The sequence below is a fragment of the Cervus elaphus genome, chromosome 9, assembly GCF_910594005.1.
Source record: "Cervus elaphus chromosome 9, mCerEla1.1, whole genome shotgun sequence".
NCBI classification, from domain to species: Eukaryota; Metazoa; Chordata; class Mammalia; order Artiodactyla; family Cervidae; genus Cervus; species Cervus elaphus.
Window position 1 is genome coordinate 52,043,101 of NC_057823.1, and position 27,958 is coordinate 52,071,058.

Genomic DNA, 27,958 nt, shown 5'->3' on the forward strand with positions numbered 1-27,958 from the left:
TTTTAATATAAAATCATTTAATTTCTTTCTCTGTTAAAATACACTCAGTCCAGATGCTGTGAATCAGGTGACCAGATTTTTCAGGATTCTCACTCCACCATAAGCTGATTCCATCTGTGTCAAACCTGGTTTTGGTCACAGAACATTCATATCTTTAATTACAAATACTCAATGTGATGCAAATGATGTAATCAATATCTAACACATAGGTATATAGTTTCTTGGTGGTCACTGCACGAGGTATCAACAATGCAGGCTCAAAAAATAAGATGTATAGTAAGTTGGTCCTCTCCAAAAATATATTAGGACACCAAGCTTACGCCTTAAATGAATAAAAAATAAATACTAATTAAGTGCTAGCTCCTGTGAGAAACAATGCATGCAGACAATGAACTCGCATGTGTGGCCATTCATAACAGAAAGCTCTGGAATCCCAACAGTGTCTCCTCACAAAGCCAGTCCTGAGTGTGAGGATGTAAATGAGAGTAACACATAGCTTGGCCAGGTTGCTGGATTCCACGTGGGGTTTGGAGTAGCATAATTTCTAAGTTTCCAACAGAAAGAATAGCAATGGTGTTTTCTTACTGGTCACTTCTCCCAAACTGTGAGCCCTGGAGCCGATCAAGGAAGTTCAGAAGCCTTGTAGTTTTAGCAGATGAACCCCAGGGTTGCTAATCTGGGGACACAGATGCCTTCAAATTGTGGTGCCCTTTGTAATGAGAAGGGTTTTTATCCTACCCTCCTCACTTTTGATCATGCACTGCAGAAGGCACTTCCATTCTTTTGAGAGCTTCAGTTTCTGCTTGAGCCTCAAGCCCTACTTCTTAGCCCCGTCTCCAGTCTGCATTCATGCTCACAAAAATAGTCGAGAGCTGCATGCCAAGTTCTGACAGCAAGAATAAGCCATAACTAGAAAGTTTATATATGATAAAACCTTCCAAATGATGTAGGCAAGAGGAAAACGCTTATTTTACCACCATGCAAACAACCCATCTAAAAATGCAACCCAGAAAATTACAGTTTAACAATATTCTGGACATTACCAAATAGATTAAACTATCCTTCAATCCAAAGCACATACCATCCCCTTGAGGAAAACCAGATGTGAGTGTTGTCGTCTATTAGATAATAAATAAAACGGTACTATCAGTGCTATAAAAACAGACAACAGACTTGACATCTAATGAAGTGAGTTAGTATTGCCTCTATTGAGTATCATCACAGATAACTCATCTCCGCCATGAAATCCATAAAATGTGTGACTATACTATTCATGGGCACCTAGAACAGGGACTTTTAACCTGTCAAGTCAGTTTAATTATGGCCCATTTTCTAGCAGAGGTTGGAGTTGGGGAGAGTAGAGCTTTGATTTTTGTATGTATAGGAAAACAACTTTCTACAGCCCATCTGGCTCACAGGCACATTTTACCATGTAAATCCTTTCAGTCACTCCAAGGGGAACAAGGAAGTCCCCCCAAACCCAGGAAGGCAGACCTAGTCGGGTGACAAAAATTTGGCCATCTCTGGAGCTGCTCTCCCTCCCTGGAACTGAGCAGGTGTCTCCTACCAGCCACCAAAGTCCCACTCTTAACCTCTGCACTCATCTCCTGACCCTGTGGGATGCCCCGAGGTGGACCCATACTAAATACATCTGCTTAAATCATGGCTCTGCCACTGAAAGGAGAAACTCTACTTTGGAAATGAGTTTTAATGTAGACTTTCCTTGCAACAGGAACTTTTCTTCCATCCTGAAAAAAACATGGAGTGTCGACTACAGTCACCTACTGATCCTTCTAGGTTCAGATTCATGATAGAATCTGCGCAGCTCAATCCTATAGCTCACCTCCACAGGACGTCCCAGAACCACACAGTCCATGAGACGGCTTCCCTCTTCCTTGTCACCAGTGGGAAGAGTTGCCTCTTTTTGTTTGGTATGATAAGTGGTGTAGTGAGGTGTGCTGAGTGGATGCAGGACTGCCATAGAAAGGATACCAGGCCCCAGGCTGGGAGGTGGTGCGGGAGGGGCATCCTTGGGAAAGCTTCTGCTTTTACCAATATGGCTAGAATCACCTGAGCAAGGAGGATGTGCACTCACTTTGTACTTGATAATCAGCCTACCATCTAGCTCTGCCATAACCAGTTGTGTGACCCAGGTCAACCATGTAGCCTCTCTGGGCCGATGTTCTCATCCATACCAGGCACTTAACAGACACTGACTACGTGAAAAAAGCATCTCCTATCACAACCACAGGTCACTGGGTTAGACAAAGTGATTGCTGGGCCAACACCAGATCCCGCCAGGCCCCAAAGCCACAGACTAAGGGTCTTTCTATCTCTAGATCTGAGCAGCCTGGCTAGATGGGAATGTCTCCTCTTAGGTCTGACCACTGTACCTCTATGGGGTATAGGGACTCAGCTCAAGTGTGATGCTGCAAGGAAAAATGACAACATTCTCTGGGTTCTATGATGGACTAGGGAAACTGTACTGAACAGCTGAGACTCAGGCTTGCATTTTACCTTTACCCCTGGCCCCTGTTTCTGTGTGTCCATTGAACTGTTTACTCAATAACTCGTAATTTCTGGGCCCTCTGTAAGAGAGAGGGTTAAGAAAGTAAAAGAAACTGAAATCAGGTAGTTTGCTAACGCCAGGAACTGAATATAGATTAGGCAAATGGAAAACTGTGGACAACAGTTTGCGTTTCTCTGCGGTCCCCTTTGAAAATGGAAAGCTGAGTTGTCAAAACAACTGCATCTGGTGGGGAGATGACTTTAACAAAAGGAGAGGTATAATTCTCGTTGCACATTGTAAACAACCAATATTAAGCTGCTTTGGCTAAATCTAAGAATGACTGGGTATTAAGACTTCACTGAAGAAAGAAGAAAATATGAATCTGCTCTGGGATGCCCTGAACTACATTCCTAGAGGCAGGTAGGTACGGCGCAGGGGGCTGGATCTAATGCTTGGCCATGAATTTAGATGACTTGCCCCTTGTTCCTGAAGCCAACCCCCAGGAAGGATTCTGTGATGACAAGTCTGGCTCCATGCTGAAGCGCCTCCAACTCTGCCCACCAAACAAAGTTAGCAAATTGTGAAATGTTCATCATTTCCTAATTTTGTATTATAAAATGGAATTAGGAACATAAACAGTAACATGTAGCAAAACCCCGAGCCTGCGTACAACTATCAGCCTCTCAGCCACCTCTGCGTAGGCCAATAAGTTTGGAAAGTTTTTCACAGTTTTCAAGTTTCAGCGATTCTGCTTTCTGTTTCAGTCGTTCATCTCTGTATAATCCTGCCAAATTGGTCAACTCCGACTCTGAAAGATAAAAGAGGTAACCAATTCATCAAGAGAGTTGAGCTCCTTTGTTTCACTTCAATACTTCTGGAAGCAGAGCTCCTGTTACTTTATTTAATGCTTTTTCTTTCAATTAAGTTTAAGAAAAAAAACTCATTTACTCGAGAAACATGTATCAGGAAGCTATACCACACCAGGTGCTGAGGATTAAGGGACACCTGTGATCCTGGAGTCCGACAGTATCTGTGCTCCATTACAAAAGCACTGGACTTAGTTCTTATCAATAGAACATTTGGCACCAGACTTAGGAAACCTGCACGTGTGCAGTAAGAGGAGACTCTGTTTCAAGGCTTTCCTACGAATGGTATTCAGATGGCAGTTGGGAGAGAATGGAGTCCGATCGCCTGTTCCTGTCATCTGAAACAAAGGCAGCTGCTTCACCCTTCCCGAGTCGCTGGCGCATAACTCACGCACTGACGGACACAGAGCCCTCCTCTGGGGGCCTGCCTGCTCTAGGTACCCAGGCTGCCGGCTGTGTCCTTCATGCCCTCACCACATGGGGGGCCCCTAACTCAAAGGGCAAGCAGCTGGGCTCTTTTGAAAGTGAAATCCTCTGGATCCGGTGACCTCTATCTCCTTGACAAAATGTATTTTATTTTCTCCTCATAGTGGAGAAGGTCATTCTATTTTTAACCAGAATATAATCTCTGCTGTCCTCCCGGACACAGCAGTGGTTTGGCTACCTCTCTTTTTTATTCTTTTGTATAGTTTCAGAGACACTCTGAGGAAGGAATGCCTGAAGAGAACCTCCAGAGGCGTGTTGTGTATTAACAGGAAGGCATGCTTGGAGGGCCTGTGTAGCTTCAACAGCAGACAGCTACTCAGTGTTTAAAGGCCCATACTTGTGAAAAATGCTATTTTAATCATTCTTAAATATGCCTATTCATTCTTAATCATCTTGCTGACAGATTTTGTTTTTCTTGGTGAAAGAGAGGCACCTGTCTGATTAATCAGCAAACTGACTGGAAACAGGACTTAATACTTAGCCAGGGGGAACAATGCGCATTGGTTTCTGAATAAGTCTCTATCAACACAAAATATTGGCATTTCTGCTCACAGTGATTCCGTTTACACCAAGTAAGACACAAAGTGCAGATTAAGTGCAGAACTTTAGGGCGAGGGGTGGGGATGCATAAAAACCCACCCTCGACAATAGGGGCTCAGAGCCCGGGCCCTGGCCCAGCAGTTGCTTGGCAAGCAGTGAGTCTCCTAGGCTCCAGAACAATGTGCTTTCACCCCGTGGTATGGGGCCTGCATTGCGTGCCAGCCAGAGCTTGCCTTGGCATGGGCATCCTCGGGGTGATGCGGCTTCATGGAGGATCATTGGCTGCACCTAAATGAGAGCCCTTGCTGCCTTGTTCCACCCAGAGCTGGGCACTGACTCCATTTGTCTGGCTGCTTCGGCATGTGGGAAACCTGTTCAAGAGGGCTCTGTGGTCCTCTGGAGTCACAGCTGCACCAGTATGTAGAGCAGATTCTGTGGCTCAGCTTTTCCTTGAAATGATTTCCTTAGGTTTTTTTGTTACTGACCTTATCCAAATGTCTCATTGCCTGAAATCTCATTCCAGAAAACATTAACAGCTAGTGATTCTATTTTCTACACTGACAACCACTGTAATAAGCTGATGAAAGAGAACATACGTGCACATATATGAATGCTTTCTCAAAACATGCTCCAAAGGTTGAGAACCCTGCTCCAGAGGAATGACCCTGCACAAGGACAGTGTTTCAAGGAACCATGGCCCACACCCCATGATCATGGCTGGAAAACTTCTCTCCAGATAGCCACTGAATCCTTTTGTACTTCAATGAACAAAAGCTCAACTCAATGAATATGTTACTTTTGACAAGTTCTGTTAATATTCAGTACCTTCTAAGGAAAAACAAAATCTTTGGCAGAGGCAGAATCAAGGGAACATGTTTTTCTTCTCTGCATAATGTTTTCCCTGCCCTGAATGCCAGTGTAATAGAACAGAGCATTGAAGCCTTCAGAGTAAACTAACTTGGGCAAATTGCCAAGAGAACCAAGTCCCAGAGCCTCCTCTCCCAAAATACTCTGCCCAAAAGCCCAGATGGGAGTCCTGACAGATCCCAACCACCCTCAGGGATCCAGCCCTGCGAGACAGAGCTACATCCAGTTAAGCAAGGCCAAGCAAGGTCTGGATTTTGTTAGGATCCAAGCACTTACTATATGCTAGACACTATGCTAAGTGTTATACTCATGTCATCTTCTATAATCCATACAACCTCTTTGGGAGGAAGTTCATTTTATCCCCATTTCAAAGTCTAAGCTTCTGCCCTCTCTGCTATCCTGCTCCAGAGCATGGAAAGTTCTCCTCTGCCAGGCAGGGCTGGGGTCCCAGTCCCGCTCAGCTAAGTCAGGAGGCAGTCCTGCCTTTTATTTTGGTCTGTCCCAGCCCAGGGCCATGGCCACCTCCCCTGGCATTGGCTTTATTATCTAGATGCAGCTGTGAAGGAGTAGACAGGGCGATCAGTGTTTACAGTAAAGGAGTACTCATAGAAATTCACTCTGATGAAGCATTCTAAGGAAGAGCAGAGCAAAGAAATTAACAAAAGATTTTAAAAGACAATGGCTAAACTTTGCTAAAAGCAGTTTCCATTCGGTATTTTGCCAAGACTGAACTTTGTTCTCAAGCAGGTTTATTTTTACAACCTCCATCCATGTGCTAAATTTAACCATGTTGGCTGCACTTGCTGCTGGATCCGGAGGGCAGATGCTGCCTGTTCTCAAATGGCACTTGGGTTGTGTGGAGGCTCCGGACAGCCACCATCCTTAAATGCCAGAAATAGATTTTTAAGGGGTGTGTGCTGATAACCCCCAGTTTGGAACTTGTGGGTACACGTGTCATGCTCACCCACTTGATTATACCTGGAGGGTGCCAAAGCCCTGGAAGCAGGCCTCGCGAGGATGGGGACACAAGGCTAGAAGCCACCTTAGGTGTAATCCTTTCCATGAAAGTGTTAGTCGCTGAGTTGTGTCAAATTCTTTGTGACCCCATGGAATGTAGCCTGCCAGGCTCTTCTGTCCATGGGATTCTCCTGGCAAGACTACTGGAGTGGGTTGCCATTTCCTTCTCCAGGGGATCTTCCTGACCCAGGAATCGAAACCGGGTCTCCTGAACTGCAGGCAGAGTCTTTACCGTCTGAGCCACCAGGAAATCTTAACCATGAGCTCTTTGCATAGTTCTAGCTGGTGTGTGGGTGTGTGGGGGGGGGGAGGGTTTAAGAAATATATATTTTCATCAATTTCTTGCATAAAGCAACAAATTCAAAACCCTCTCAGGGCCTAAAACAATGGAGACTCTTAGGACATACACTGACCCTCACCTGATTTGGATCAGGTGATCAATTATAATGCCTTTAAGTCTAAGGCCTCTATCTTGCTCTAAAATTATTTCCTGGTTTTTGAAACTAGAAAAACCTAGTTTAACAGTGAGATAGGGTTACTTCCAGACCTCTAGTTTTTTGTTTTTTCAATAAAAAAAGCAATGGCCTCCTCCTGCTGAATTCCCCCTTACATTCAAGTCAATGCCCACCATGCTCCTAAGGCACTGAGAGGTCAGGTGGGCTCCACTCTACAGGAGTAGACAGTGGATACTAGGTTCCTCAGGGCCAGGGTTAGGACACTAGCCCTGCTCAGTGATCCCTAGTTCTCAGCAGTTTCACTTTTTCCAGTCCTGAGAATCCTCTCTTCAAAAGACGTTTGTTGAGCATCTGAAGCAAAGACTGTGCCAAGGGCTTGGGACACAAAATTAGTAAGACATGGTTCTTGACCTCAGAGAGCCCAGAGTCCAGCAGGGAGACTGTCATGTACCTAGAGAACACTAACACTGTGAGGGTGGTACTGTCTCAGTAGGATGAGTGAAGGGCTTTAAACACACAGAGGAAGGAAAGATTAACTTGGGGTGGGGTTGGGGTGCAGATGGGTCAGCAAGTGCTTAGTAGCACTGTGACTGAGGATCTAAATTTATCAGACACTGTTAGATGTTTAATAATACCCAGTGATAGGTTTTTTAAAATGAATTAATTTGCTTTTTAAAAATTAGCCAAAGCCAAGTTTTATAAGATACAATTACATGTGTGTGTGTGTGTGTGTGTGTGGGCAGGGGGAATTCAAGTGGGACGAAAAGGAGCCTGTTGGCTGAGGCAGGGCTGCCTTGTTACAGTACTCTCCATGAATGCTCACTGGAGTCATAAGCCAAATCGTAAGCCAACACCATCACCCTTGCTGTCTCCAGACAGGGAAACAGTGTGGAAGGCCTGCTCCAATGAGAGAGTCACTTTTGTTCTGTGTGGCCACAGCTGATTGGAGGGGAAGAGAAGGGGCACCAGACTCAATAACAACAACCTATCAAACTTTGCTTAGGCTGGATCAGGTTTCCCTCTGAGAAATGTGGAATTAGGAAACAATGGACCAAAGCAGCAAGCTACTTAAAGAGGAAGCTTGTGAAGTTGAAAGAGGCCAATGAACGGTGGGGTTGGGTGAGTTGGGAGAACAAATAGGAGGGTGGCAACCAAAATAAACTAGGGCAAATCAAGGCTGTGAAGGAGGAGAGCTTGAAAAAAACATAGGAAAGCAGTTGGTAAAAGAAAGGACAGAAGGCAGATAGGCAGACAGATGTAGCAACTCAGAGACAGACAGACAGGCAACTAGTACTGCCTAAGTCCCTAAAGATTTCAAGCCCTGGCCACATGTATCCTGTCAATAAACTTCCCTTTTTATTATAATATTTCTAATATCCTGAATGGGCCTCTGTCCTGTCCTTGTTCAGATAAACATGAGTAGCTCAGAAAGAGAGGAGAGATCAGTACGCTGGGGATACCTCAGGGTGGCACCAGCTAAAGCCCCTTTTAGAGCATCTTACTTTGTTGTTTCTCCTTCCAACAACTGGTCTGGATGTAATCAATGTAATCCTTCTCTATCGTTTTCTCCAGGTCACGCAGAGATGCACCTCTGTAGGCCTTGTCAAAGTTTTTATCCACGAAGTAAGGCACCTGTAGGTTCTGGGTTTCTCTAGAAATGGTATGGCCCAAGGTCCTAAAACAAAGAGAGGCTCAGGTTTGCTTGTTATATTTGGAAGTATCACTCTTAACACTGGCCTTGCTGACATCATCATCACACTTACCTTTTCACAGATGCAGATACTATTTCTAACACATCAACATTTATTATTTCCCAAACAAAGCAGTAAGTGCAATGTCATCACTGTCGCTACTCTATGAGCATGTTTCAAGTGGATTCAGTCTCAGCATATTTACTTTATTCTCTTAAATGAGTCATCTCCCTGTCTTCTTTCTCCCTCTTTCTCTCTCTTTAAATTTAAGACATACATCATGATGGGTTTACATATATTGTGAAATGATTACCACAATGTCTAACATGTCTAATAGGTAATCCGCTAACATCTGTCTTCTCATATAGATACAATAAAAAGAAAATAAAGAAGATTAAAAAAAAAGACAATAAAGGAAAAAATTTTTCCTTGTGATGAGAACTCTTACTAGTCTCTAACTTTTCTATCATTTCCTGTCATACAGCAGTGTTAACCACTATAACACTGTATTGTATGTGACATACATCATATTTACTAATATTTATCCTTACAACTATTAGTTTGCACCTTTGACCATCTTCCTTCAATTCCTGCTCCCTCTCTCCTCCATCTTTGGTAACCAGAAATTTGATCTCCTTTTCTGAGCTTTTTTTTTAGATTCCACATATAAGCGAGATCATACAGTATTTGTCTTTCTCTGACTTACTTTGTTTAGCATAATGCCTTCAGAGTCCCTCAATGTAGTCAGAAATGCTAGAATTTTCATTTTTTAGGGCTGAATAATATTCCTCTGTGTGTATATATGTGTGCGCGCGCGCGCGCGCGCGTGTGTGTGTGTGTGTGTGTGTGTGTGTGTGTAGGCTTTTTCCATGTCTTGGCTACCATAAACATTGTTGCTATGAACATGAAGGTGCAGCTACCTGGATTCACCTCTCTTAGATTGTTTTCTCTGTTAAAAGTAGAATGCTGAATGCTTAAAAAGCAATTTATATATTCTGCAGGACCTGGCATGGCAGCTGGCACAGAGTGGCTACTGGTAAATGTAGGTTGAATGAAATGATTGCTATTGTAAACTATTCACAAATAACTAGACAGCTTATACTAACTTAGTTCCAATTTTTAGGACATGATAAAAAGTATTTCACACATAGCTGTTAGATGAGAACTGCAAAAAAACTGAGACAAAAGATTTCAATTATACCTCCAGGCTAACTCTTAGTGATATCCAAGTCTCTGGTGTTCAGAAACTTTAACAGGTCGTGGGTTAACTAAAGTCTAACCATAAGAAAGTATAGAAGGGAGCTCAAATTCCAGTTAAAACAATGTGATGGTAATGTGCAAATCCATACTGACTTTGTTCACACTGAACAAAGTCTATCTTAAAGGAGTTATATTTGACCTTTTCCTAGCTTTTCCTTTGATCTCTTCACTCTTGGATCTTGCTGGATGTCTAAGAGCTCAGGCCATGATTGCTCTTGCCTCTCTCTGGAAAGCTGGGGGCAGGGTCCTGCCTGCCTCACTGGCCTGACGAGAAAGGAGGTAGCCGTAACATATGGAGAAATATGGGAAGTCAGGAAATTAGAGGGACTCAGGCCAGCGTGACCTGATAGCAATAACCTCTCTCTGAGTCTCAGCTTGCCTCTCTGTAAAATGAAGATACCGATCTAGAATGATAGCCTTAAGGCTATAGTGATCACCAACATGAGCTCTTCCTCTTAGGTACTGTTCCGCGACAGAGTCCACATTTGAAAGGTGTTTGTCTACTAAACTGTAATCGTGAATAAAGGCTCATTTCCCATTATTAATTTAAAAAAAAAAACAAACCAGTGATTCTCAAATTTAGTATGGACCAGAATTATTTGGAAGGCTTGTTAAAACTCATATTGCTGGTTCTCACCTCTAGAGTTTCTGATTCAATAGATACAGAGTAAGGTCTAAGAGTTTGCACTTATAACATGTTGCCATTTAATGCTTGATCTAGGGATGCTTGGTCTAGGGATGCTTGGTCTAGGGATGCTTGGTTTAGGGATCAAACTTTGAGAACTGATTTAACTGAAATACTTACTTGAAGAAATTTAAAAATTCCTATCAGAGCTCATATTTTTCATGCAATACAAACTTCATAATGATTTCTATATTTTTAGCAAAAGCAAAGGAATGAGATAGTGTGGTTTGACTGTACAGTCTTATGAATAAAAGTCCTATTCTTGCAGTTTCTTAAATTGGACATAATCACTAGATCTTAGTTACTATGTTCTCAGATTCACAGGGGTGCAGCGATACTTTCACAAGCTCATTAAGGTCCTTTCTAACTCTAACATGGAACTCTAACTTCTAACATGGAATGTTAAAGATTTAATCTGAACCTGGAGTTAGTCTGTTAATCCCTCAGAAACCAGCTGTTGCTGTTCCGCAGTTGACCAGATGATGTCGCTGTAGAACAAAACAATCCAGGTCCTAAGTGCATGGGAAACTGCCTGAAGTAATTTTGAGTCTACATTAATACTATCCAGCTGTCCCTTTAAACACAAAACCAGTGTTTTCTACAACAAAAGGTGACATGAAATGTTGGTAATGTACCAGCTTGTTGTTAAGAAAGATTTGTAAGTATCTGACTTACGATTTATAGAATAGACTATATGGGGGATTAGCAGCTAGCAGCTGAGTAATCACAGATATGATCACAATCACCAGAACTGGAAGTAACTGAATAAATGCAGAATATGTAGTCTGAAAAAGAAAAAATATTTGGTGTAAGTGCTGTTCATAAATATAAAGCTTACTGAAAATAGGAGTTTTCCCAAAGAAAATATGCATTACCAGTGCATTGCACATTGCCCAAAGTTTTTCTGAGAAGGTTGTATTTTCTACTGAGAAGTACCAAACAGCTCCATTCTGTCTGCTGAAAAGGCTGAAGGGGGCCCACCCACAACCTGGACTGACACTCAGTAATCCTGCAGCCTCCTTTTCCAAGACCAATGCAGCAGACACCTGTGCGCTAGTCTGCCCAGCCTGTGACCCTCACGAGGTCATGTTATCATGCAGCTCTGTTGCCTTAGCCTCAGCTGAGCAGACTGGGGGACATCTGGCAGACATCTAACCATAGCAGGGATGATCACATTCTCCCTCCTAAGAATCTGGGCTTGAGATTCATCACCATTCACTGCTAGGCAGTCACTTGAAAGGACACATACTCAGAGGCACTGTAGACTGGACACTTGCAAGGGGAAGTAGAAAAGCCAGGCTGCTTAGAGAGAACAAAGCAGATGCAGAGAGTCAGGAAAACTGGAGACAGTCTGGCCCCAAGAGTCACGGAGAGCACAGCTGCGTGATGCCTGACAGCACCCCAGTTCCTGGTTCCCATCTGTCACAAGGCCCAGCGTGCTTCCTGCCCTTGAGCTTCATGAGACTCCCTCGATCCCTTAATTTAAACCCCCTTTAGTACTGAATATTATAAAGGGGGTCCCTAATTCTCTGCAGTCAAGAAAATCTTTTTCAAGACAGCCCCATAGGGGAACATATTTCCTGGGACAGTCACCAAAGAATGGGTGGGGGAGGGGGTACCATTCTGGCCTATTTGGGCCAGTTATCCAGCTCTTCTTACCATGCTTCCACTTTCCTAAAGCACGCTTTAGCACATATCTCAAGCTGAACTTCAAAAACCTGATCTTACTCCATAAAGGTCAGTTTCAGTATGAGCGTTTATGGGCAGCTGTTGTCCTGTCCTCCCCAGGTACCTGAGGCTTATCCTCTTCCTCTTCTTTCCGTGTCTGCATTCTCTCATGTCGGTGCCGCCGGCGGTAATAGTGGGTGTCATCTGTCACATTTGAAAACATATGAATATTTCCTGGAAAAGAAAGAAAAATACTTAGCACACAATATGGCACACACCTCTTCCTTGCCTTTTCCAAAGTCTGTGCTTCCAACTAGGCTCTTTGAGGGTAGGGTATTGTCCCATTTTACCCAGTAGAAAAATAAGACAGTAGGTATATCAAGTGAACCAGCTGAAAATGGGACATGCTTAGCTCTCTCACCCTTATTTAAACAGTCCTTTGTAACTAGTGAGTGAGAGAAACCCGAGAGGCAGAGAAAGAAACAGCACTTGGACCATGAATCCTGTCTGACATGCTCTTATCTGCCTTCTTGCCCAATATCAGATTATATCACTAGCATCTTTAATAGCAACTCCACAAAATTCAATTTACTTCCAAGGCATTTAATTAACCCAACTTCCAACTCTCTGGGGGTATTTTTCTAACCTTTACCTTTATATAAGTGCTAGTTTACAATAATTATAGGAATTTTGTTTCTAATTTATAAAACACTTAAAAAATATCCAATCCCTACAGCAGCCCTGTGAGGTTGGTATTATCAGCACCATTTTTTGGTAAGGAAACTAGATCAGATGGACTAAGTAAAAATCATGCATAGTTGGTGGCTGGAGACGACTTCAACCTCAGCTTATCTGATTCCAAAGTCTTGTTGTTTCCACCATACCATGGCCTGTCTATTCAGATCCTGAAAATATATATGACTGTTTTTGGCCACGCCACGTGGCATATGGGATCTTAGCTCTCTGACCAGGGATCAAACCTGAGCCCCCTGCAGTAAAAGTGCAGTCTTAACCACTGGACCACTGAACCACTGGACCAGGGACGTCCCTAAGACTTTTTAAATGAAAAAATTTGGGATACTAACCTGTAGGAAAATGTCCTCCAAAGAAGACATTGAATAGCTCTTCTGGAGTGATGTCGGTTTCAAAGTCCCTGTAATAATTATAAGGTCTGGCTCGAGGGGCAGTGAAAGTCACCTGTTCATCTCCATATTCATCATAGCGGAGTCTTTTGTCAGGATTGCTCAGGACTGCAAAGGCATTTCCTATTGCTGCAACAAAAACAAAAAGCACCAGAGTACACAGGCTTTGTTGCAGCTGAGGGTAATCACAGTAGTAGCAGTGAAGAGCCCAGAGTAACAGTGAAGAGTTGGTGCTGGACAACTTCACAGTGACCCAAGGAGAGGTGCTTGGGCCTGGAAAGTTCACCGAAGTGCTTGCCCTTGAAATCTTCCCAAGATCTAGTTTGATAAGCCTGAAACAACACTGGAGTCAAGATAAACTTAGAAGTACTATTCTCCCTTATAAAAAATGTGTTATTTCATTTGAGAGCAATCGTTTATGGTCAGAAACAGTTTATACATAAGCAATGGTATTCTAACATGAAGTCACATAAACAAGTCTCCTGAATAAAATAATAAATAAAAATCCTCCTACTTGGTTAAAAGCAAAGTCCTCAGTCATCAGTCTTATCTCAGCTTAACTTTTAAACATAGTCTTTAGAAATTAGGAAATGTATCTCCAGGGAATTCTCTGGTCGTACAGTGGTTAGAACCTGTGCTTCCACTGCCAAGGGTCCAGGTTCATTCCCTGGTCGGGGAACTAAGATCCCACAAGCCAATCATCGTGGCTTTTAAAAAAAAAAAAAGTATGTCCAGTGCCTCAGTGAGGGATCAAAGTCTGAATAGACTACATAAGCATACCATCACTTCTCCTCCCTGTGCACAAATGTGCAAACTTTGTCCAATTTCATTTAAACATTCAGTCAGTACCACCAATCAAAGAATCACCAATCAAAGAAATCTTAAAAAAAATCTTTTAAGTCATTCCCACCTGCCTACCTTTAATTCCGTCAACACTATCAGAAACATAGTCAGAAAGAGCATTTCCTTGTGATTCTTCTAGTCAGGGAACTGAATTAATTATTTATAGCAATAAAACAGTTAAGCAGAAAAAAACAAACAGAAAAACCTAAACAGAGTTGTTTAAACATTCACATCTCTTGAAATCTGGCAGATTTCTTAGAGAAATGGCATTAGTCTGTGACGTACCCTACATGAAGGTATGAGGAGAATGTGGTTTATCTGTTTCCTTATAGAAACTGTGGGGAGAATGAGATTCACAAAGGCACTCAACAAAGGTAGCTTGTTCTCTAAGGTAAATACTGACTTTAAAAAAATGTCTCAGATCTATCATTTTTTTTTTTTACTTTTTCTTTTTTACAAATATTTATTTATTTGGCTGTGCCACATCTTAGTTGGGGCATTAGGGATCTTTAATCTTTTAGCTGCAGCACGTGGGATCCAGTTCCCCGACCAGGGATTGAACCTGGGTCCCCTGCATTGCAAGCACTGAGTCTTAGCCACTGGACCACCAGAGAAGTCCCTATTTTTCCTTTCGAAAAATTCAAATCTCCAGAAAAGTTGAAAAAAATAGTACAATAAACACCTTTGCCCTTATTCATCAATATTAGCATTTTACCACTTTGCTTTTCTCAATGCTCTACACATACATGCATATATATAATATGTATTCATTTTTCTTGCTGAATCACTTGGAAGTAGGCCAAAGATATTATGACACTTCACTCCTATATATTTCAGCATACACCTCTGAAGAAGAAAGATACTCTCCTACATGATCAAAATATCATATCACAGTTAAGAAAATGAACACCAATTCATTATCACCCAGTAAATCCATTCAGGGTTAATGTACTGCCTTTGGTTTCACATCTCTTTAGTTTCTTTTCATCTGGAACAGTCTCCCCACCTTTTTTGCTTTTATTTTAATGAATTTTTTGAAGAGTAGTTCAGTGTTCTTTGTAGAATGTTCCATATTTTTATTGTTTCCTCTTTATTAGATTCAGGTCAAACATTCTGGTATTAGTATTACAACATGTAATGTTAAATTGTTCTAGTAATGGTGATGATAAATTAGATCACTTGGTTAAAGTAGTAACAGCTAGCTATCTCCATTACTTAGAAAATTTTCCCTGTGCAATCTGGGCTTCCCAAGTGGCTCAGTGGTAAAGAACCTACCTGCCAATGTAGCAGACTGGGGTTTGATCCCTGGGTTGGGAAGATCCCTTGGAGAAGGAAATGGCAACCCATTCCAGTATTCTTGCCTGGGAAATCCCACAGACAGAGGAGCCCGGTGGGCTATAGTCCATGGGGTCACAAAAGAGTCAGGCATGATTTAGCAACTAAATAACAACAAAATCAGTAAGTATTCTGTGGGGTGATACTTTGACATTATGTGAGTATTCTATTCAACAACAACCTATTACCCAATGGTTTTAGCATTCACTGATAATCCTTTCCTGAATCAATGACATTCCTCAGGGTGAAGCTCTTAAGCAAAATTTTATTTATGTATTGGATCCAAAATATTTTTTGAGAATATGTTTCTGAAAGTATCACAGAAATCAATGGAAAAACCTTTGATCTATAACTATGTTTTTGCTCTTTACAAAGTCTTACAAAGCCTTTTTATACTAACCACATGTTTATAATGGAGGTTTCATGAACAGAGTTTCATGGTCAAAGAAGTTTTGAAATGCTATCTAGGCCCTACTTGCAAGTGGCTACCAACCTTTAAGTTCCACAAGAGGAATCGTATCAGTTTTACTTACCCTGGCACCTGGCACATAGATCTTCAATAAATATTTGCTGAATCAAAGAATAAAAGGTTCTCTAAGGTATTACAGAGAAACCAAGTATTTTGTTTTTTCCAAAAGAAATTAAGGTCAGAAATTAAGGACAGAGCTATGCTAATAATCACTATCTAAGAGGTGTGGCGGAGAAAAACAAGACCCTGCTTGTGGCCTTAGAAAACAATTACAAGGGAGGCTGGAAACAACTTGCTGTGACCAAACATCACAAGGAGGGCATAATTAAGCATTAGTTTAGGATCAGACCTTTGAAAGCATCTGTTGCTCCAGGAGCACAGTTCTTGTCAGGATGAAATTTCAGGGCAAGTTTTCGGTAAGCTTTCTTAAGCTCTTCATCACTAGCATCTCGTGAAACTCCCAGAATTTCATAGTAATTTCTGCATTTCTTGATCCTAAAAACACAAATCAGAAACATTTTTTTGGTATGTCTACAAAAGTCCCTTTTGTACAATTAACTGCAAAATAGTAAATCAATCCTCTTTCCAATATGTGAGCCCCAAACCAGAAAGAAAGAAAGAAAGAAAACTGGTGAACACATTAATGAATCATTCAATTCACTAACAACGTTCTCCTCCCAGAGAGAGCTTAATTCCTTTCAAAGTATTTTTACATCTAATATTTTATTCTTTCTATATCCCTGTAAGTGGGTAGAATAACTATACTAATCCTTATATTAAGGCCCAATCTAAGGTCCTCAAAGTTGAACCACAGGACAGCAAAGGCAGAAGAAATACCCTAACCATTTTTTTTTTAATGTACCCCTTTTTTTATGGCTATCTTTTTATACTTTGTTTTAAAAAGTTATAAAGGCACCTTACCTACCTCCTGAGAAATCTGTATGCAGGTCAAGAAGCAGCAGTTAGAACTGGACATGGAACAACAGACTGGTTCCAGATTGGGAAAGGAGTATGTCAAGGTTGTATATTGTCACCCTGTTTATTTAACTTATATGCAGAGTGTATCATGCAAAATTCCAGACTGGATGAAGCACAAGCTGGAATCAAGCTTGCCGGGAGAAATATCAATAACCCTTATAGCAGAAAGCGAAGAAGAACTAAAGAGCCTCTTGATGAAAGTGAAAGAGGAGAGTGAAAAAGTTGGCTTAAAACTCAACATTCAGAAAACTAAGATAATGGGATCCGGTCCCATCACTTCATGGCAAATAGATGGGGAAACAATGGAAACAGTGGCAGACTTTATTTTGGGGGGCTCCAAAATCACTGCAGATGGTGACTGCAGCCATGAAATTAAAAGATGTTTCCTCCTTGGAAGAAAAGTTATGATCAACCTAGACAGCATATTAAAAAGCAGAAACAACAAAATTCTGTAAAGCAATTATCCTTCATAAAAAAATTAATTAAAAAAAAAAGCAGAGACATCACTTTGCCAACAAAAGTCTGTCTAGTCAAAGCTACGGTTTTTCCAGGAGTCATATATGGATGTGAGAGTTGGACTATAAAGAAAGCTGAGTGCTGAAGAATTGATGCTTTTGAACTGTGGTGTTGGAGAAGACTCTTGAGAGTCCCTTTGACTGCAAGGATATCAAAGCAGTCAATCCTAAAGGAAATCAATCCTGAATATTCATTGGAAGGACTGATACTGAAGCTGAAACTCCAATAATTTGGCCACCTGATGCAAAGAACAGACTCATTGGAAAAGACCCAGATGCTGGGAAAGATTGAAGGCAGAAGGAGAAGGGGAAGACAGAGGATGAGATGGTTGGATGGCATCACCGACTTGGACAAGAGTTTGAGCAAGCTCTGAGAGTTGGTGATGGACAGGGAAGCCTGGCATGCTGAAGTCCATGGGGTTGCAAAAAGTTGGACATGACTGAGCAACTGAACTGAACTGATGGTAGAAGAAAAATATCCAAAATACTAAACTATATACAGTGAAACAACTTCCTGCTTCCCCATTTTCTGTCCCCCAATCTCCTATGCTAAGAATAACCACAGTTAGAAGTTTTCTGTGGGGATTTCCTTGGTAATCTAGTAGTTAGGATTCTGAGCTTTCACTGCCGTAACCCAGGTTCAACCCCTGACCAGGGAACTGAGATCCTACAAGATGCATAGCACGGCCAAAAAAAAAAAAAGTTTTCTCTGATTCCTATGTATAGAGACAGCACATGTATAGAAACGGCCCCATTTCTTTCTTTTTTCTTTTTCTTATTAATACCTAAATGTAAGCATATTATAATCACCCTTCTACATCTTTTTTTAAAACAACAATTTGTCTTGGGGATTGACCAGTAACTTACAGAGATGAGAAGTACAGGGATAATAGTTTACACCACCAGAGCAGCAGTTCTGAACTTTTTGATATAAAAAGTCTTTTATACTCTTATAAAAAGATATAATTGGATGTTATATAGCCTCTCAAGTGAAAAAGGCAAATATGTGTTTGTATTATTATGAAAATATTGTGGGTTTTTTTTGGGGGGGGGCTGCACCAAGCATCATGTGGAACTTTCCTGATCAGTGGTCAAACCTGCACCCCCTGCAGTGGAAGCAAAGAATCTTAACCACTGGATCACCAGGGAAGTTCACAAAGGTAGTTTAAAACTTGCAGACCCCTCTCCAAAATGGTCTTGGGATTCCCAAACCATGCCTTGGAGAATGGATGGACTACAACATGAACTCTGGAGTCAAAATGCCTTGGTTGGCATCTGACTTTGCTATGGACTTAACTTTGTGAATTGTGTTATCTTTTGAAATGGGCTAATAATTATACCTATATTTCACTGAGCTGTTATAATTAAATTAAGTGTTCATTAAAATGCTTGATAGCATCTGACATGATGTAAATATTGGCTATTGTTAAAAATCTACCACATTCTACAGATGGCCAACAGGCACACAAAAAGATCTCAACATTGCTAATTACTAGAGAAATGCGAATCAAAACTACAATGAGGTATCTATCACCTCACATTGGTCAGAATGGCCATCACCAAAAAGTCTACAAAATACAAATGCTTGAGTCAGTATGGAAAAAAGGAAACCCTCATACATTCTTGGGAGGAAAATAAATTGGTGCAGCCACTATGGAGAACAGTATGGTGGTTCCTTAAAAAAACTAAAAATAGACCATATGATCCTAGACATACATCCGGAAAAGATGAAAACTCTAATTTGAAAAGATACATGCACTCCAGTGTTCACAGCAGCACTCTTTACAACATCCAGATGAATGGATAAAAAAGGTGTGGTGTATATATATACACACACACACATATATATAGTGGAATGTTACTCAGCCATAAAAAAGAATGAAATGCCATTTGTAGCAACAAAGATGGACCTAGAGATTATCATACTAGGTGAGGTAAGTCAGACAAAGACAAATATCATATGATATCACTTGTATGTGGACTGTAAAAAGATGACACAAATGAGCTGATTTACAAAACAGATACAGACTCACTGACAGAGAAAACAAATTTATGGTTACCAGAGGGGAAAGCTGTCTAGGTTGGCCATAACTTTCCTTCCAAGGAGTAAGCATCTTTTAATTTCATGGCTGCAGTCACCATCTGCAATGATTTTGGAGCCCCCCAAAATAAAGTCTGCCACTGTTTCCACATCTATTTGCCATGAAGTGATGGGACTGGATGCCATGATCTTTGTTTTCTGAATGTTGAGCTTTAAGCCAACTTTTTTTCACTCTCCTCTTTCACTTTCTTTTTTTTTTCCTCTTTCACTTTCATCAAGAGGCTCTTTAGTTCTTCTTCACTTTCTGCCATAAGGGTGGTGTCATCTGCATATCTGAGGTTATTGATATTTCTCCCGGCAATCTTGATTCCAGTTTGTGCTTCATCCAGTCCAGCATTTCTCATGATGTACTCTACATATAAGTTAAATAAGCAGGCTGACAATATATAGCCTTGACATACCCCTTTCCCGATTTGGAACCAGTCTGTTGTTCCATGTCCAGTTCTAACTGTTGCTTCCTGACCTGCATACAGATTTCTCAAGAGGCAGGTCAGGTGGTCTGGTATTCCCATCTCTTGAAGAATTTTCCACAGTTTGTTGTGATCCACACTGTCAAAGGCTTTGGCATAGTCAATACAGCAGAAGTAGATGTTTTTCTGGAACTCTCTTGCTTTTTCGATGATCCAGCGGATGTTGGATTTGATCCCTGGTTCCTCTGCCTTTTCTAAAACCATCTTGAACATCTGGAAGTTCACGGTTCACGTATTGTTGAAGCCTGGCTTGGAGAATTTTGAGCATTACTTTACTAGCATGTGAGATGAGTGCAATTGTGCGGTAGTTTGAGCACTCTTTTGCATTGCCTTTCTTGGGACTGGAATGAAAACTGACCTTTTCCAGTCCTGGGACCACTGCTGAGTTTTCCAAATTTGCTGGCATATTGAGTGCAGCACTTTCACAGCATCATCAAGGCCCGTCTAGTCAAGGCTATGGTTTTCCCAGTGGTCATGTATGGATGTGAGAGTTGGACTATAAAGAAAGCTGAGCACTGAAGAATTGATGCTTTTGAACTGTGGTGTTGGAGGAGACTTTTGAGAGTCTCCTGGACTACAAGGAGATACAACCAGTCCACCCTAAAGGAGATCAGTCTTGAGTGTTCATTGCAAGGACTGATGTTGAAGCTGAAACTCTAATACTTTGGCCACCTGATGCAAATAACTGACTCAAGACCCTGATGCTGGGAAAGACTTAAGGCAGGAGAAGAAGGGGATGATAGAGGATGAGATGGTTGGATGGCATCACCGACTCAATGGACACAGAGTTTGGGTAAACTCCGGGAGTTGGTGATGGACAGGTAGGCCTGGTGTGCTGCAGTCCATGAGGTCGCCAAGAGTCAGACACGATTCAGAGACTGAACTGAACTGAGGGGAAAGCAGGGGTGGGGGAGTGGGAAGGAAGGGGACAGATTAGGACTTGGGGATTAAAACATAAATACTACTTTATATAAAATAATCAATAAGGTCATATTATATATATATAGTATAAGGAACTGTACTCAGTATAATAATCTATAATAGAAAAGAATCTGAAAAAGAACATATATATATTCAGTTTTATATAACACAATACTTTGCTGCACACTAGAAACTAACACAACATTGTAAATCAACTATACTTTAAAAAAAAAATCTACCACATTCTTCTAAAGGGTGCATATTCTTGCACTGTTATGGATGTATGGGTTCCCAGGTGGTTCAGTGGTAAAGAATCCACCTGTCAATGCAGGAGACTTGGATCTGATCCCTGGGTCAGGAAGATCCCCTTGAGGAGGAAATGGCACCCTACTCCAGTGTTCTTGCCTAGAAAAATCCCATGGACTGAGGAGCCTGGTGGGCAACAATCCACAGGGTTGCAAACAGTCAGACACAACTGAGCGACTGAGCACGCATGCATGTACATTCCCTACTGATGGGCATTTAAAGTACCTCCAGTTTTTTCTATCACACAACTCAGCTGAGCAGGCAGAGGCTCACAGCGTTGCTGAAGAGTTCATGATAAGTTAGTAACCCAGTCGGGACTATTAATGCAGGGTCTGGAATGTCAGTCGGGGCCCTTCCCCAATAGCTGCTTGTGGGGATCCTATGGATTCTCCACCCTAGTTTCCAATTCCTGATTCCATGGCAAATAGTCTTCTGCCTCTCTCTCTCTTTCCATCTGTCCCTTGTCAGATATATAATTTGAAGATATTTTCTCCTATTTTGTGGGTTGATTTTTCACCTTCTTGATGGTATCTTTTGAAGTACAAAATTTTTAACTTTGACGAAGTCCAATTTGCCTATATTTTCTAACTTGTACTTTGGTTGTCAACACAAAATCACTCCCTAATCTAATGTCACAAAGCTTTACATTTATGTTTTCTTCTACGAGTTTTATAGTTTTAGCTCTTATATTTAGGTCTTGGGTCTTAGAATTAATTTTTTAATTTGTGTGAGGAAGGAGTCCAAGTTCATTTTTTGCATGTGGATATTCAGTTGTCCCAACAGGAAGACTAGTCTTTCCCCCATTAAACTGTCTTGGCACTCTTGTAAAAAACCAATTAATCATAAATATAAGGGTTTATCTCAGGAGTATCAATTCTATTTCATTGATCTAAATGCCTATCCTATGCTAGTGCACACTATCTTCATTCTGAATCTTTGCAGTAGGTTTTGAAATTGGGAAGTATGAGTCTTCCAACTTTGCACTTTTTTTCCAAGACTGTTTTGGCTTCCCTGGTGGCTCAGATGGTAAAGAATCTGCTTGCAATGCAGGAGACACAGGTTCAATCCCTGGGTTGGGAAGATCCCCTGGAGAAGGGAATGGCTACCCACTCCAGTATTCTTGCCTGGATAATCCCATGGACAGAGAAGCTTGGAGGGTTACAGTGCATGGGGGTCACAAAGAGTTGGACACGACTGAGTGACTAACACTTGGTTACTCTAGGTTCTTTGCGTTTTCATATGAATTTCAGGATCAGATTGTCAATTTCTGCAAAAAAAGGTAATTGGGAATTTAATAGGGATTGTGTTGAATCTGTGGATCAATCTGAGGAATATTATCAATATTAAGATTGCTGGGAAAAATATCAATAACCTCAGATAAGCAGATAACAACATCCTTATGGAAGAAAGTGAAGAAGAACTAAAGAGCCTCTTGACGAAAGTGAGAGGAGAGTGAAAAAGTGGCTTAAAACTCAACATTCAGAAAACTAAGATCATGGCATCCAGTCCTATCACTTCATGGCAAATAGATGGGGAAACAATGGAAACAGAGAGAGATTTATCTTTTTGGGCTCCAAAATCACTGCAGTTGGTGACTGCAGCCATGAAATTATAAGACGCCTGCTCCTTGGAAGAAAAGCTATGACCAACCTAGGCAGCATATTAAAAAGCAGAGATATTACTTTACCAACAAAGGTCCATATAGTCAAAGCTATGTTTTTTCCATAAGTCATGTATGGATGTGAGAGCTGGACCATAAAGAAAGCTGGCCTCCAAAGAATTGATGCTTTTGAATTGTGGTGTTGGAGAAGACTCTTGAGAGTCCTTTGGACTGCAAGGAGATCAAAACACTCAATCCTAAGGGAAATCAGTCCTGAATATTCATTGGAAGGACTAATGCTCAAGCTGAAACTCCAATACTTTGGCCACCTGATGTGAAGACCCTGATGCTGGGAAAGATCAAAGGCAGGAGGAAAAGGGGAAGACAGAGGATGAGATGGTTGGATGGCATCACTGACTCGATGGACATGAGTTTGAGCAAGCTGCAGCAGCTGGTGATGGACAGGGAAGCCTGGTATGCTTCAGTCCATGGGGTCGTAGAGTTGAACATGACTGAGTGACTGAACTGAAACAATACTAAGCCTTTCAATTCATAAACACAGGCAAAGTTTCCATTTATTTAGAGTTTCTTTAATTTCTTTTAATGAAGTTTGTAGTTTTCAATGTACAATCTTACATTTGTTAAATTTATCCCTAAGCATTTTATTATTTTTGATGCTGTTATAAATGAAACTGTTTTCATTTTCAGATTGTTCATTGCTAGTGTATAGAAAAATAATGATTTCCCTATGCAAGTTTTCCCTTATAGGTGCCCCAGGGCATAGACCCATTGTTGCTACTGGTTTTTCCTAAGTTATATATCAAAGACTCCAGAAGGCTTTTCCTCAAAGAGTCAACCAGGTGGTTCTCAGGACCCTGCGGCAGCCGCTGGCTCCTAAAGAAAGTCCATGACCGTAGGCACTTCTTTCTCTACCCTCCATGGTCATGACGCCACCTGGCCTTCTCTTGCATGTTGGACAAAGGACGAACCACAAGAGTTTCTGATCATCACTTTCAAATGAGGGTTTTTCTCAAAATAGCAGTTACTGCCAGGGGAAGGGAGCGAGGTTTTATTCATTTCCACAGTTTATACTGAACCCTTTGGAATTACTGTTCTTCCCAAATTTTTCTCTGGTGGTGGATGTGTCATTGAGCCAGCCATCCCCCGAAGTCTTAGTACCCCAAACTGCCAGCCAGGAGGGCGTCACTACCCTCCAGGATCTTCTCTTGGCTCTCTTTTAAAAGTTCCCCAACAAATAGGATTCTTGCTGGGAAAGGAAGCTTGGTTAAGACATGCCAAATATGGCTTTATAAATAAAGTCCTGCCCTATGATGAAGTGGCCACCCTAGCCCAGAGAGATGCTCAGAATTGGATATGGATGAGAGCGACCTGCTTGGGCTGACCCCAGTGCTTTGCCCCCACCACCCCAATCCTCTGGTTTCAGTAGACGTCCCTAGATGGGCTGAGCCATGTGCAATAAGAACATAGATCCTAACAGATCCCCTGAGAAGCTATATTTCTTGATTAGAATTCTGAAATTGTATATCTATAAATATATGTTTATTAAGTGAAAAAAAGTAAATTAATGATTTTTGTGTATTGATCTTTGCTGAAGTCATTTATTAGTTCTAATAGTTTGTGTGTGCATATTCCTTAAAATTTTCTATACTAGATCATAACATATGTGAATACAGTTTTACTTCTTTTTTCCAATCTGGTTGGCTTCTTATTTTTCTTGCCTAATTGCCCTGGCTTGAACCTCCAGCACAATGTTGAATAGTAATATCTAGAGTGAATGTACTTGTCTTGTTCCTGTCCTGCTTCTGATCTTGGAGAGCATCAAATTATTCATCATTAAGTACGATGTTAGCTGTGGATTTTTTGTAGATGACCTTTATCTGGTTGAGGAAGTTCCTTTCTATTCCTACTGTACTGAATTTTGTTATCATGAGAGTGTTGGATTTTGTCAAATGCTTTTTCTACACCTATTGAAATAATCATATGACTTTTGTCTTTCATTCTATTAATATGGTATATTACATTATTTTATTTTCATGTGTTAAACAACCTTGTACTCCTAGGATAAATCTCACTTGGTAAAGATATATAATCCTTTTTACATATTTTATATGTTGCATAAATCTGTACCCATCTTGTGATGCTTTCATCTGTTTTTGGTTATAGGGTAATACTAGTCTCATAGAATGACTTGGAAAGTGTTCCCTTATTTGGTATTTTCTATAATAGTTAATGAAAGATTAGTTAATTCTTCTTCAGACATCTGGTAGAATTCACCAGTTAAGTCATCAGTGCCTGGGCTTTTATTTGTGGGAAATTGAATTTATCCATTTAAGTTCTCTAATTTGTTGGCATATAATTGTTCACAGTATCCTCTTACATAATCATTATTTTTTTATCATTATCTTATTATGTAAGATTAGTAGTGATATCCCCTATTTCACTTCTGATATTAGTTATCTGAGTCTTCTCCCTTTTATGGCTTGGTCAGTCTAGCTAAAAGTTTGTCAGTTTTGTTGATAACCAACCACTTTTGGTTTCGTTGATCTCTATTGTTTTGCTGTCCTTTATTTATTTTCACTCTGTATTATTTCCTTCTGTTTGTTTGAATTTAGTTTGTTCTTCTTTTTTTAGATTATTGATTTGAGATTTTAGAAAAATAAACATTTATAGCTATAAATTTCCTCTAAGTATTGCTTTAGCTGTATCCTATGTTTTGGTACATTGTGTTTTCATTTTCAATCATCTCAAAGTATTTTCTAGTTTTCCTTGTGACTTCTTCTGTGACCTATTTGTTATTTAGGAATATGTTGTTTAATTTTCACATATTTGTGAATTACCCAAATTTCCTTCTGTTGTCAATTTCGAAGAACATACAGTGTTTTATTTTAATCTTTTTAATTTATTAAGGCTGTTTTATAGCCTAACATATGGTCTACTCTAGATAATCTTCCATGTATACTTGAGAAGATTGTACATCCTGCTGTTGTTGAGTAGGATGTTGTACAGGTGTCTGTTATGTCAACATGGTTTTCCCTGATTCTCTTAGAGTAGAAGCAGGGCAGTTACTTCAGATTATAGCCTAACATTCTACTTCTACCTAACTTTGCCTCTGAGGCCAAGATGTTATTGTGCTTCAATGATAATAATAATAATAGCAGTCAATACTTACAGAACAGATCATCTGTGCTAGGCACTCTACATAAAATCACTCATTTAATCCCACCACAGGCTCACCTTTGTACTCCAAGCAGTTGCTCCTCTGTATAAGTGGAGTTCCCCTCACCCTGTCGGGTCTGATTCCATTCATTCTCAGACTTCTTTTCCTTCTGTCCCTTCATGCAGTTACAGCAACCACAGGGGTCATGACTTTCAGGAGGTCTGTCTTCTGGGTATTTGTTTCTTCTGATTGCATCAATGTAAGCTGCAAAACAACAGCACCTCCATGAGGGTTCACTCTGACCTGCAAATCAACTTTGTTACTGGCCTTAGCTATCTGGGAGGCTGCCTGTAGGCCAGCGAATGTTTGAGGACCAGGTTAGTGGTGTCATACTGACTTTTACAGATCCAAATCCATACAAAGCAGAAGAAACATCTTCCTTGAGAAAACAATACAGAAAATATAGAAGCAATCATGAAAAACTTTTAATGTCAGAAACATGAAGCATTAAAATGTTCATCATCCCTATAGGCATCAGCCAGCAAATAATCTTGATTCAGGGCCAGTAAAGGCACTCCAGAGGCATCTGCCCAATACCTTGGATTTAGGGCAGCACCGGGGAAGTCTATTTCTCTGTGGTTCATGGTCAGAAGAGAATTGTTCATAACATATTATTTTTCGTTGCAATGTTTTCCACCACTAAGATTTAAAGTAGAGATGAGTTCAATGTTTAAACGGTTATAGAACTAATACGTACAAGACATTTGGCTAGATAGATCAAGGAGGTGTATCGGTAAGACCTACTCCTGACCACAAAGAGGTTACTGTTTAAAGGGAGAGGATTTAATTAATCATAATGCCTGCAGAGTGTGAAGAGGGCCATAGCAATATAGTCAAAGAAGGCAGAATGCTCATGTCCTGTCTAGAGGATCTGGGTAAGACAAAGAACCCTTTTCTCCTGCTTAACATCTTAGTGACTACCCATTGCTCCATGTCCAGATCTCTTCTCATGGGCCCAGCCTGTCACTTTAGCTTCAAATCTCACCACAAGCTCCTCTGTACTCTTCGTTCTACCACAACGATCTCCCTTCAGATCAGCAATGCCTTGTTTTCTCTGGGCCTTAGCACATGCTGTTCCTTCTGCCTGTAAAACTTTTCTCTAAGTAGGTCTGGCTAGCTCCAGCGCATCCTTCATGTCATCATATGTAACACTTTCTTCATGAGGCCTCCTCTGAAACCCAGGTCGTGTTGAATGCCTTAACAGTGTGCCCCCCAAAACCTACGACCTTGCTGTGCAGCCCAGGACATTTTGGCCTTCTTTTGTAACTGTTTACCTGTCAAACTCCCCCAGTAGACTGAGAGTTCTGTGGGCTCAGGGGACCATGTCTGTCAAATCCATAATGCAGAATACATAATAGGCCTTGGTTCAGTCCTCTTTGCCTGACTGTAGGATGGAATGGGCTGGCCTATCCGTCCCAGTGCTGGATGCACAGACAAGACGAAACCCAGGTCTAGGGTCAAGCAGCCCAGTTTGGAGGTGAGGATAAGGGCCGGGTAAGCAAGCTGCGGGAGACCGCGTTACCCCGCCCACCCTGGAGCGGGCGGGGCCTGATAGCTGCAGGCCCTGGGCGGGGCTGGGGGCCGGAGGCAACAAGTCGTCACAGGTGACTGTGGGTACCGAGCCGGGTCCTCAGCTAGAGCCAACACTCCGGGATTCCATATCCCGGTCCCCTGTCCTGGACAGTCTCCTACCTCACCAGGAACCCCACTCAGGCCCAGCATCTTCTCATAGGCCTCTGTCCTTCATCTCAGGCCCAGGATCTCAGCCCTTTCTGGTGCCAGCAGGAGTCCCATCCTTGATTTCTCCGAGATCCTGCCCTGTCCCACCCTCCGGCCAGGACCTGGTACCTTCCGTCCAGCGCTCCCCGCTCCCCAAAGTCGCTGCCATATCGGTTCCCAGTCAGCAGGTCTGCCGAGCCTCCCCCGCGCCCGAGGCTAAAAGGGAAGGGGGGCAAAAAAGCGCGAGGCACGATGGTCATTGTAGTCCAATCCGTAG

At 41.4% G+C, this 27,958-nt stretch overlaps 1 protein-coding gene across 1 annotated transcript; it reads right to left on the minus strand.

Annotated features, from left to right (window-relative positions):
- On the minus strand, window positions 1-27,949 carry DNAJC18 (DnaJ heat shock protein family (Hsp40) member C18). Its single transcript, XM_043912924.1, has 8 exons — window positions 27,811-27,949; window positions 25,980-26,166; window positions 16,183-16,328; window positions 13,130-13,315; window positions 12,169-12,278; window positions 11,052-11,161; window positions 8,243-8,415; window positions 1-3,317 (listed from the first exon to the last, which is right to left on the minus strand). The coding sequence occupies exons 1-8, from the start codon at window positions 27,848-27,850 to the stop codon at window positions 3,193-3,195; spliced, it is 1,077 nt and encodes a 358-aa protein (XP_043768859.1). The 5' UTR covers window positions 27,851-27,949; the 3' UTR covers window positions 1-3,192.
- Between the last annotated feature and the right edge of the window lie 9 nt (window positions 27,950-27,958).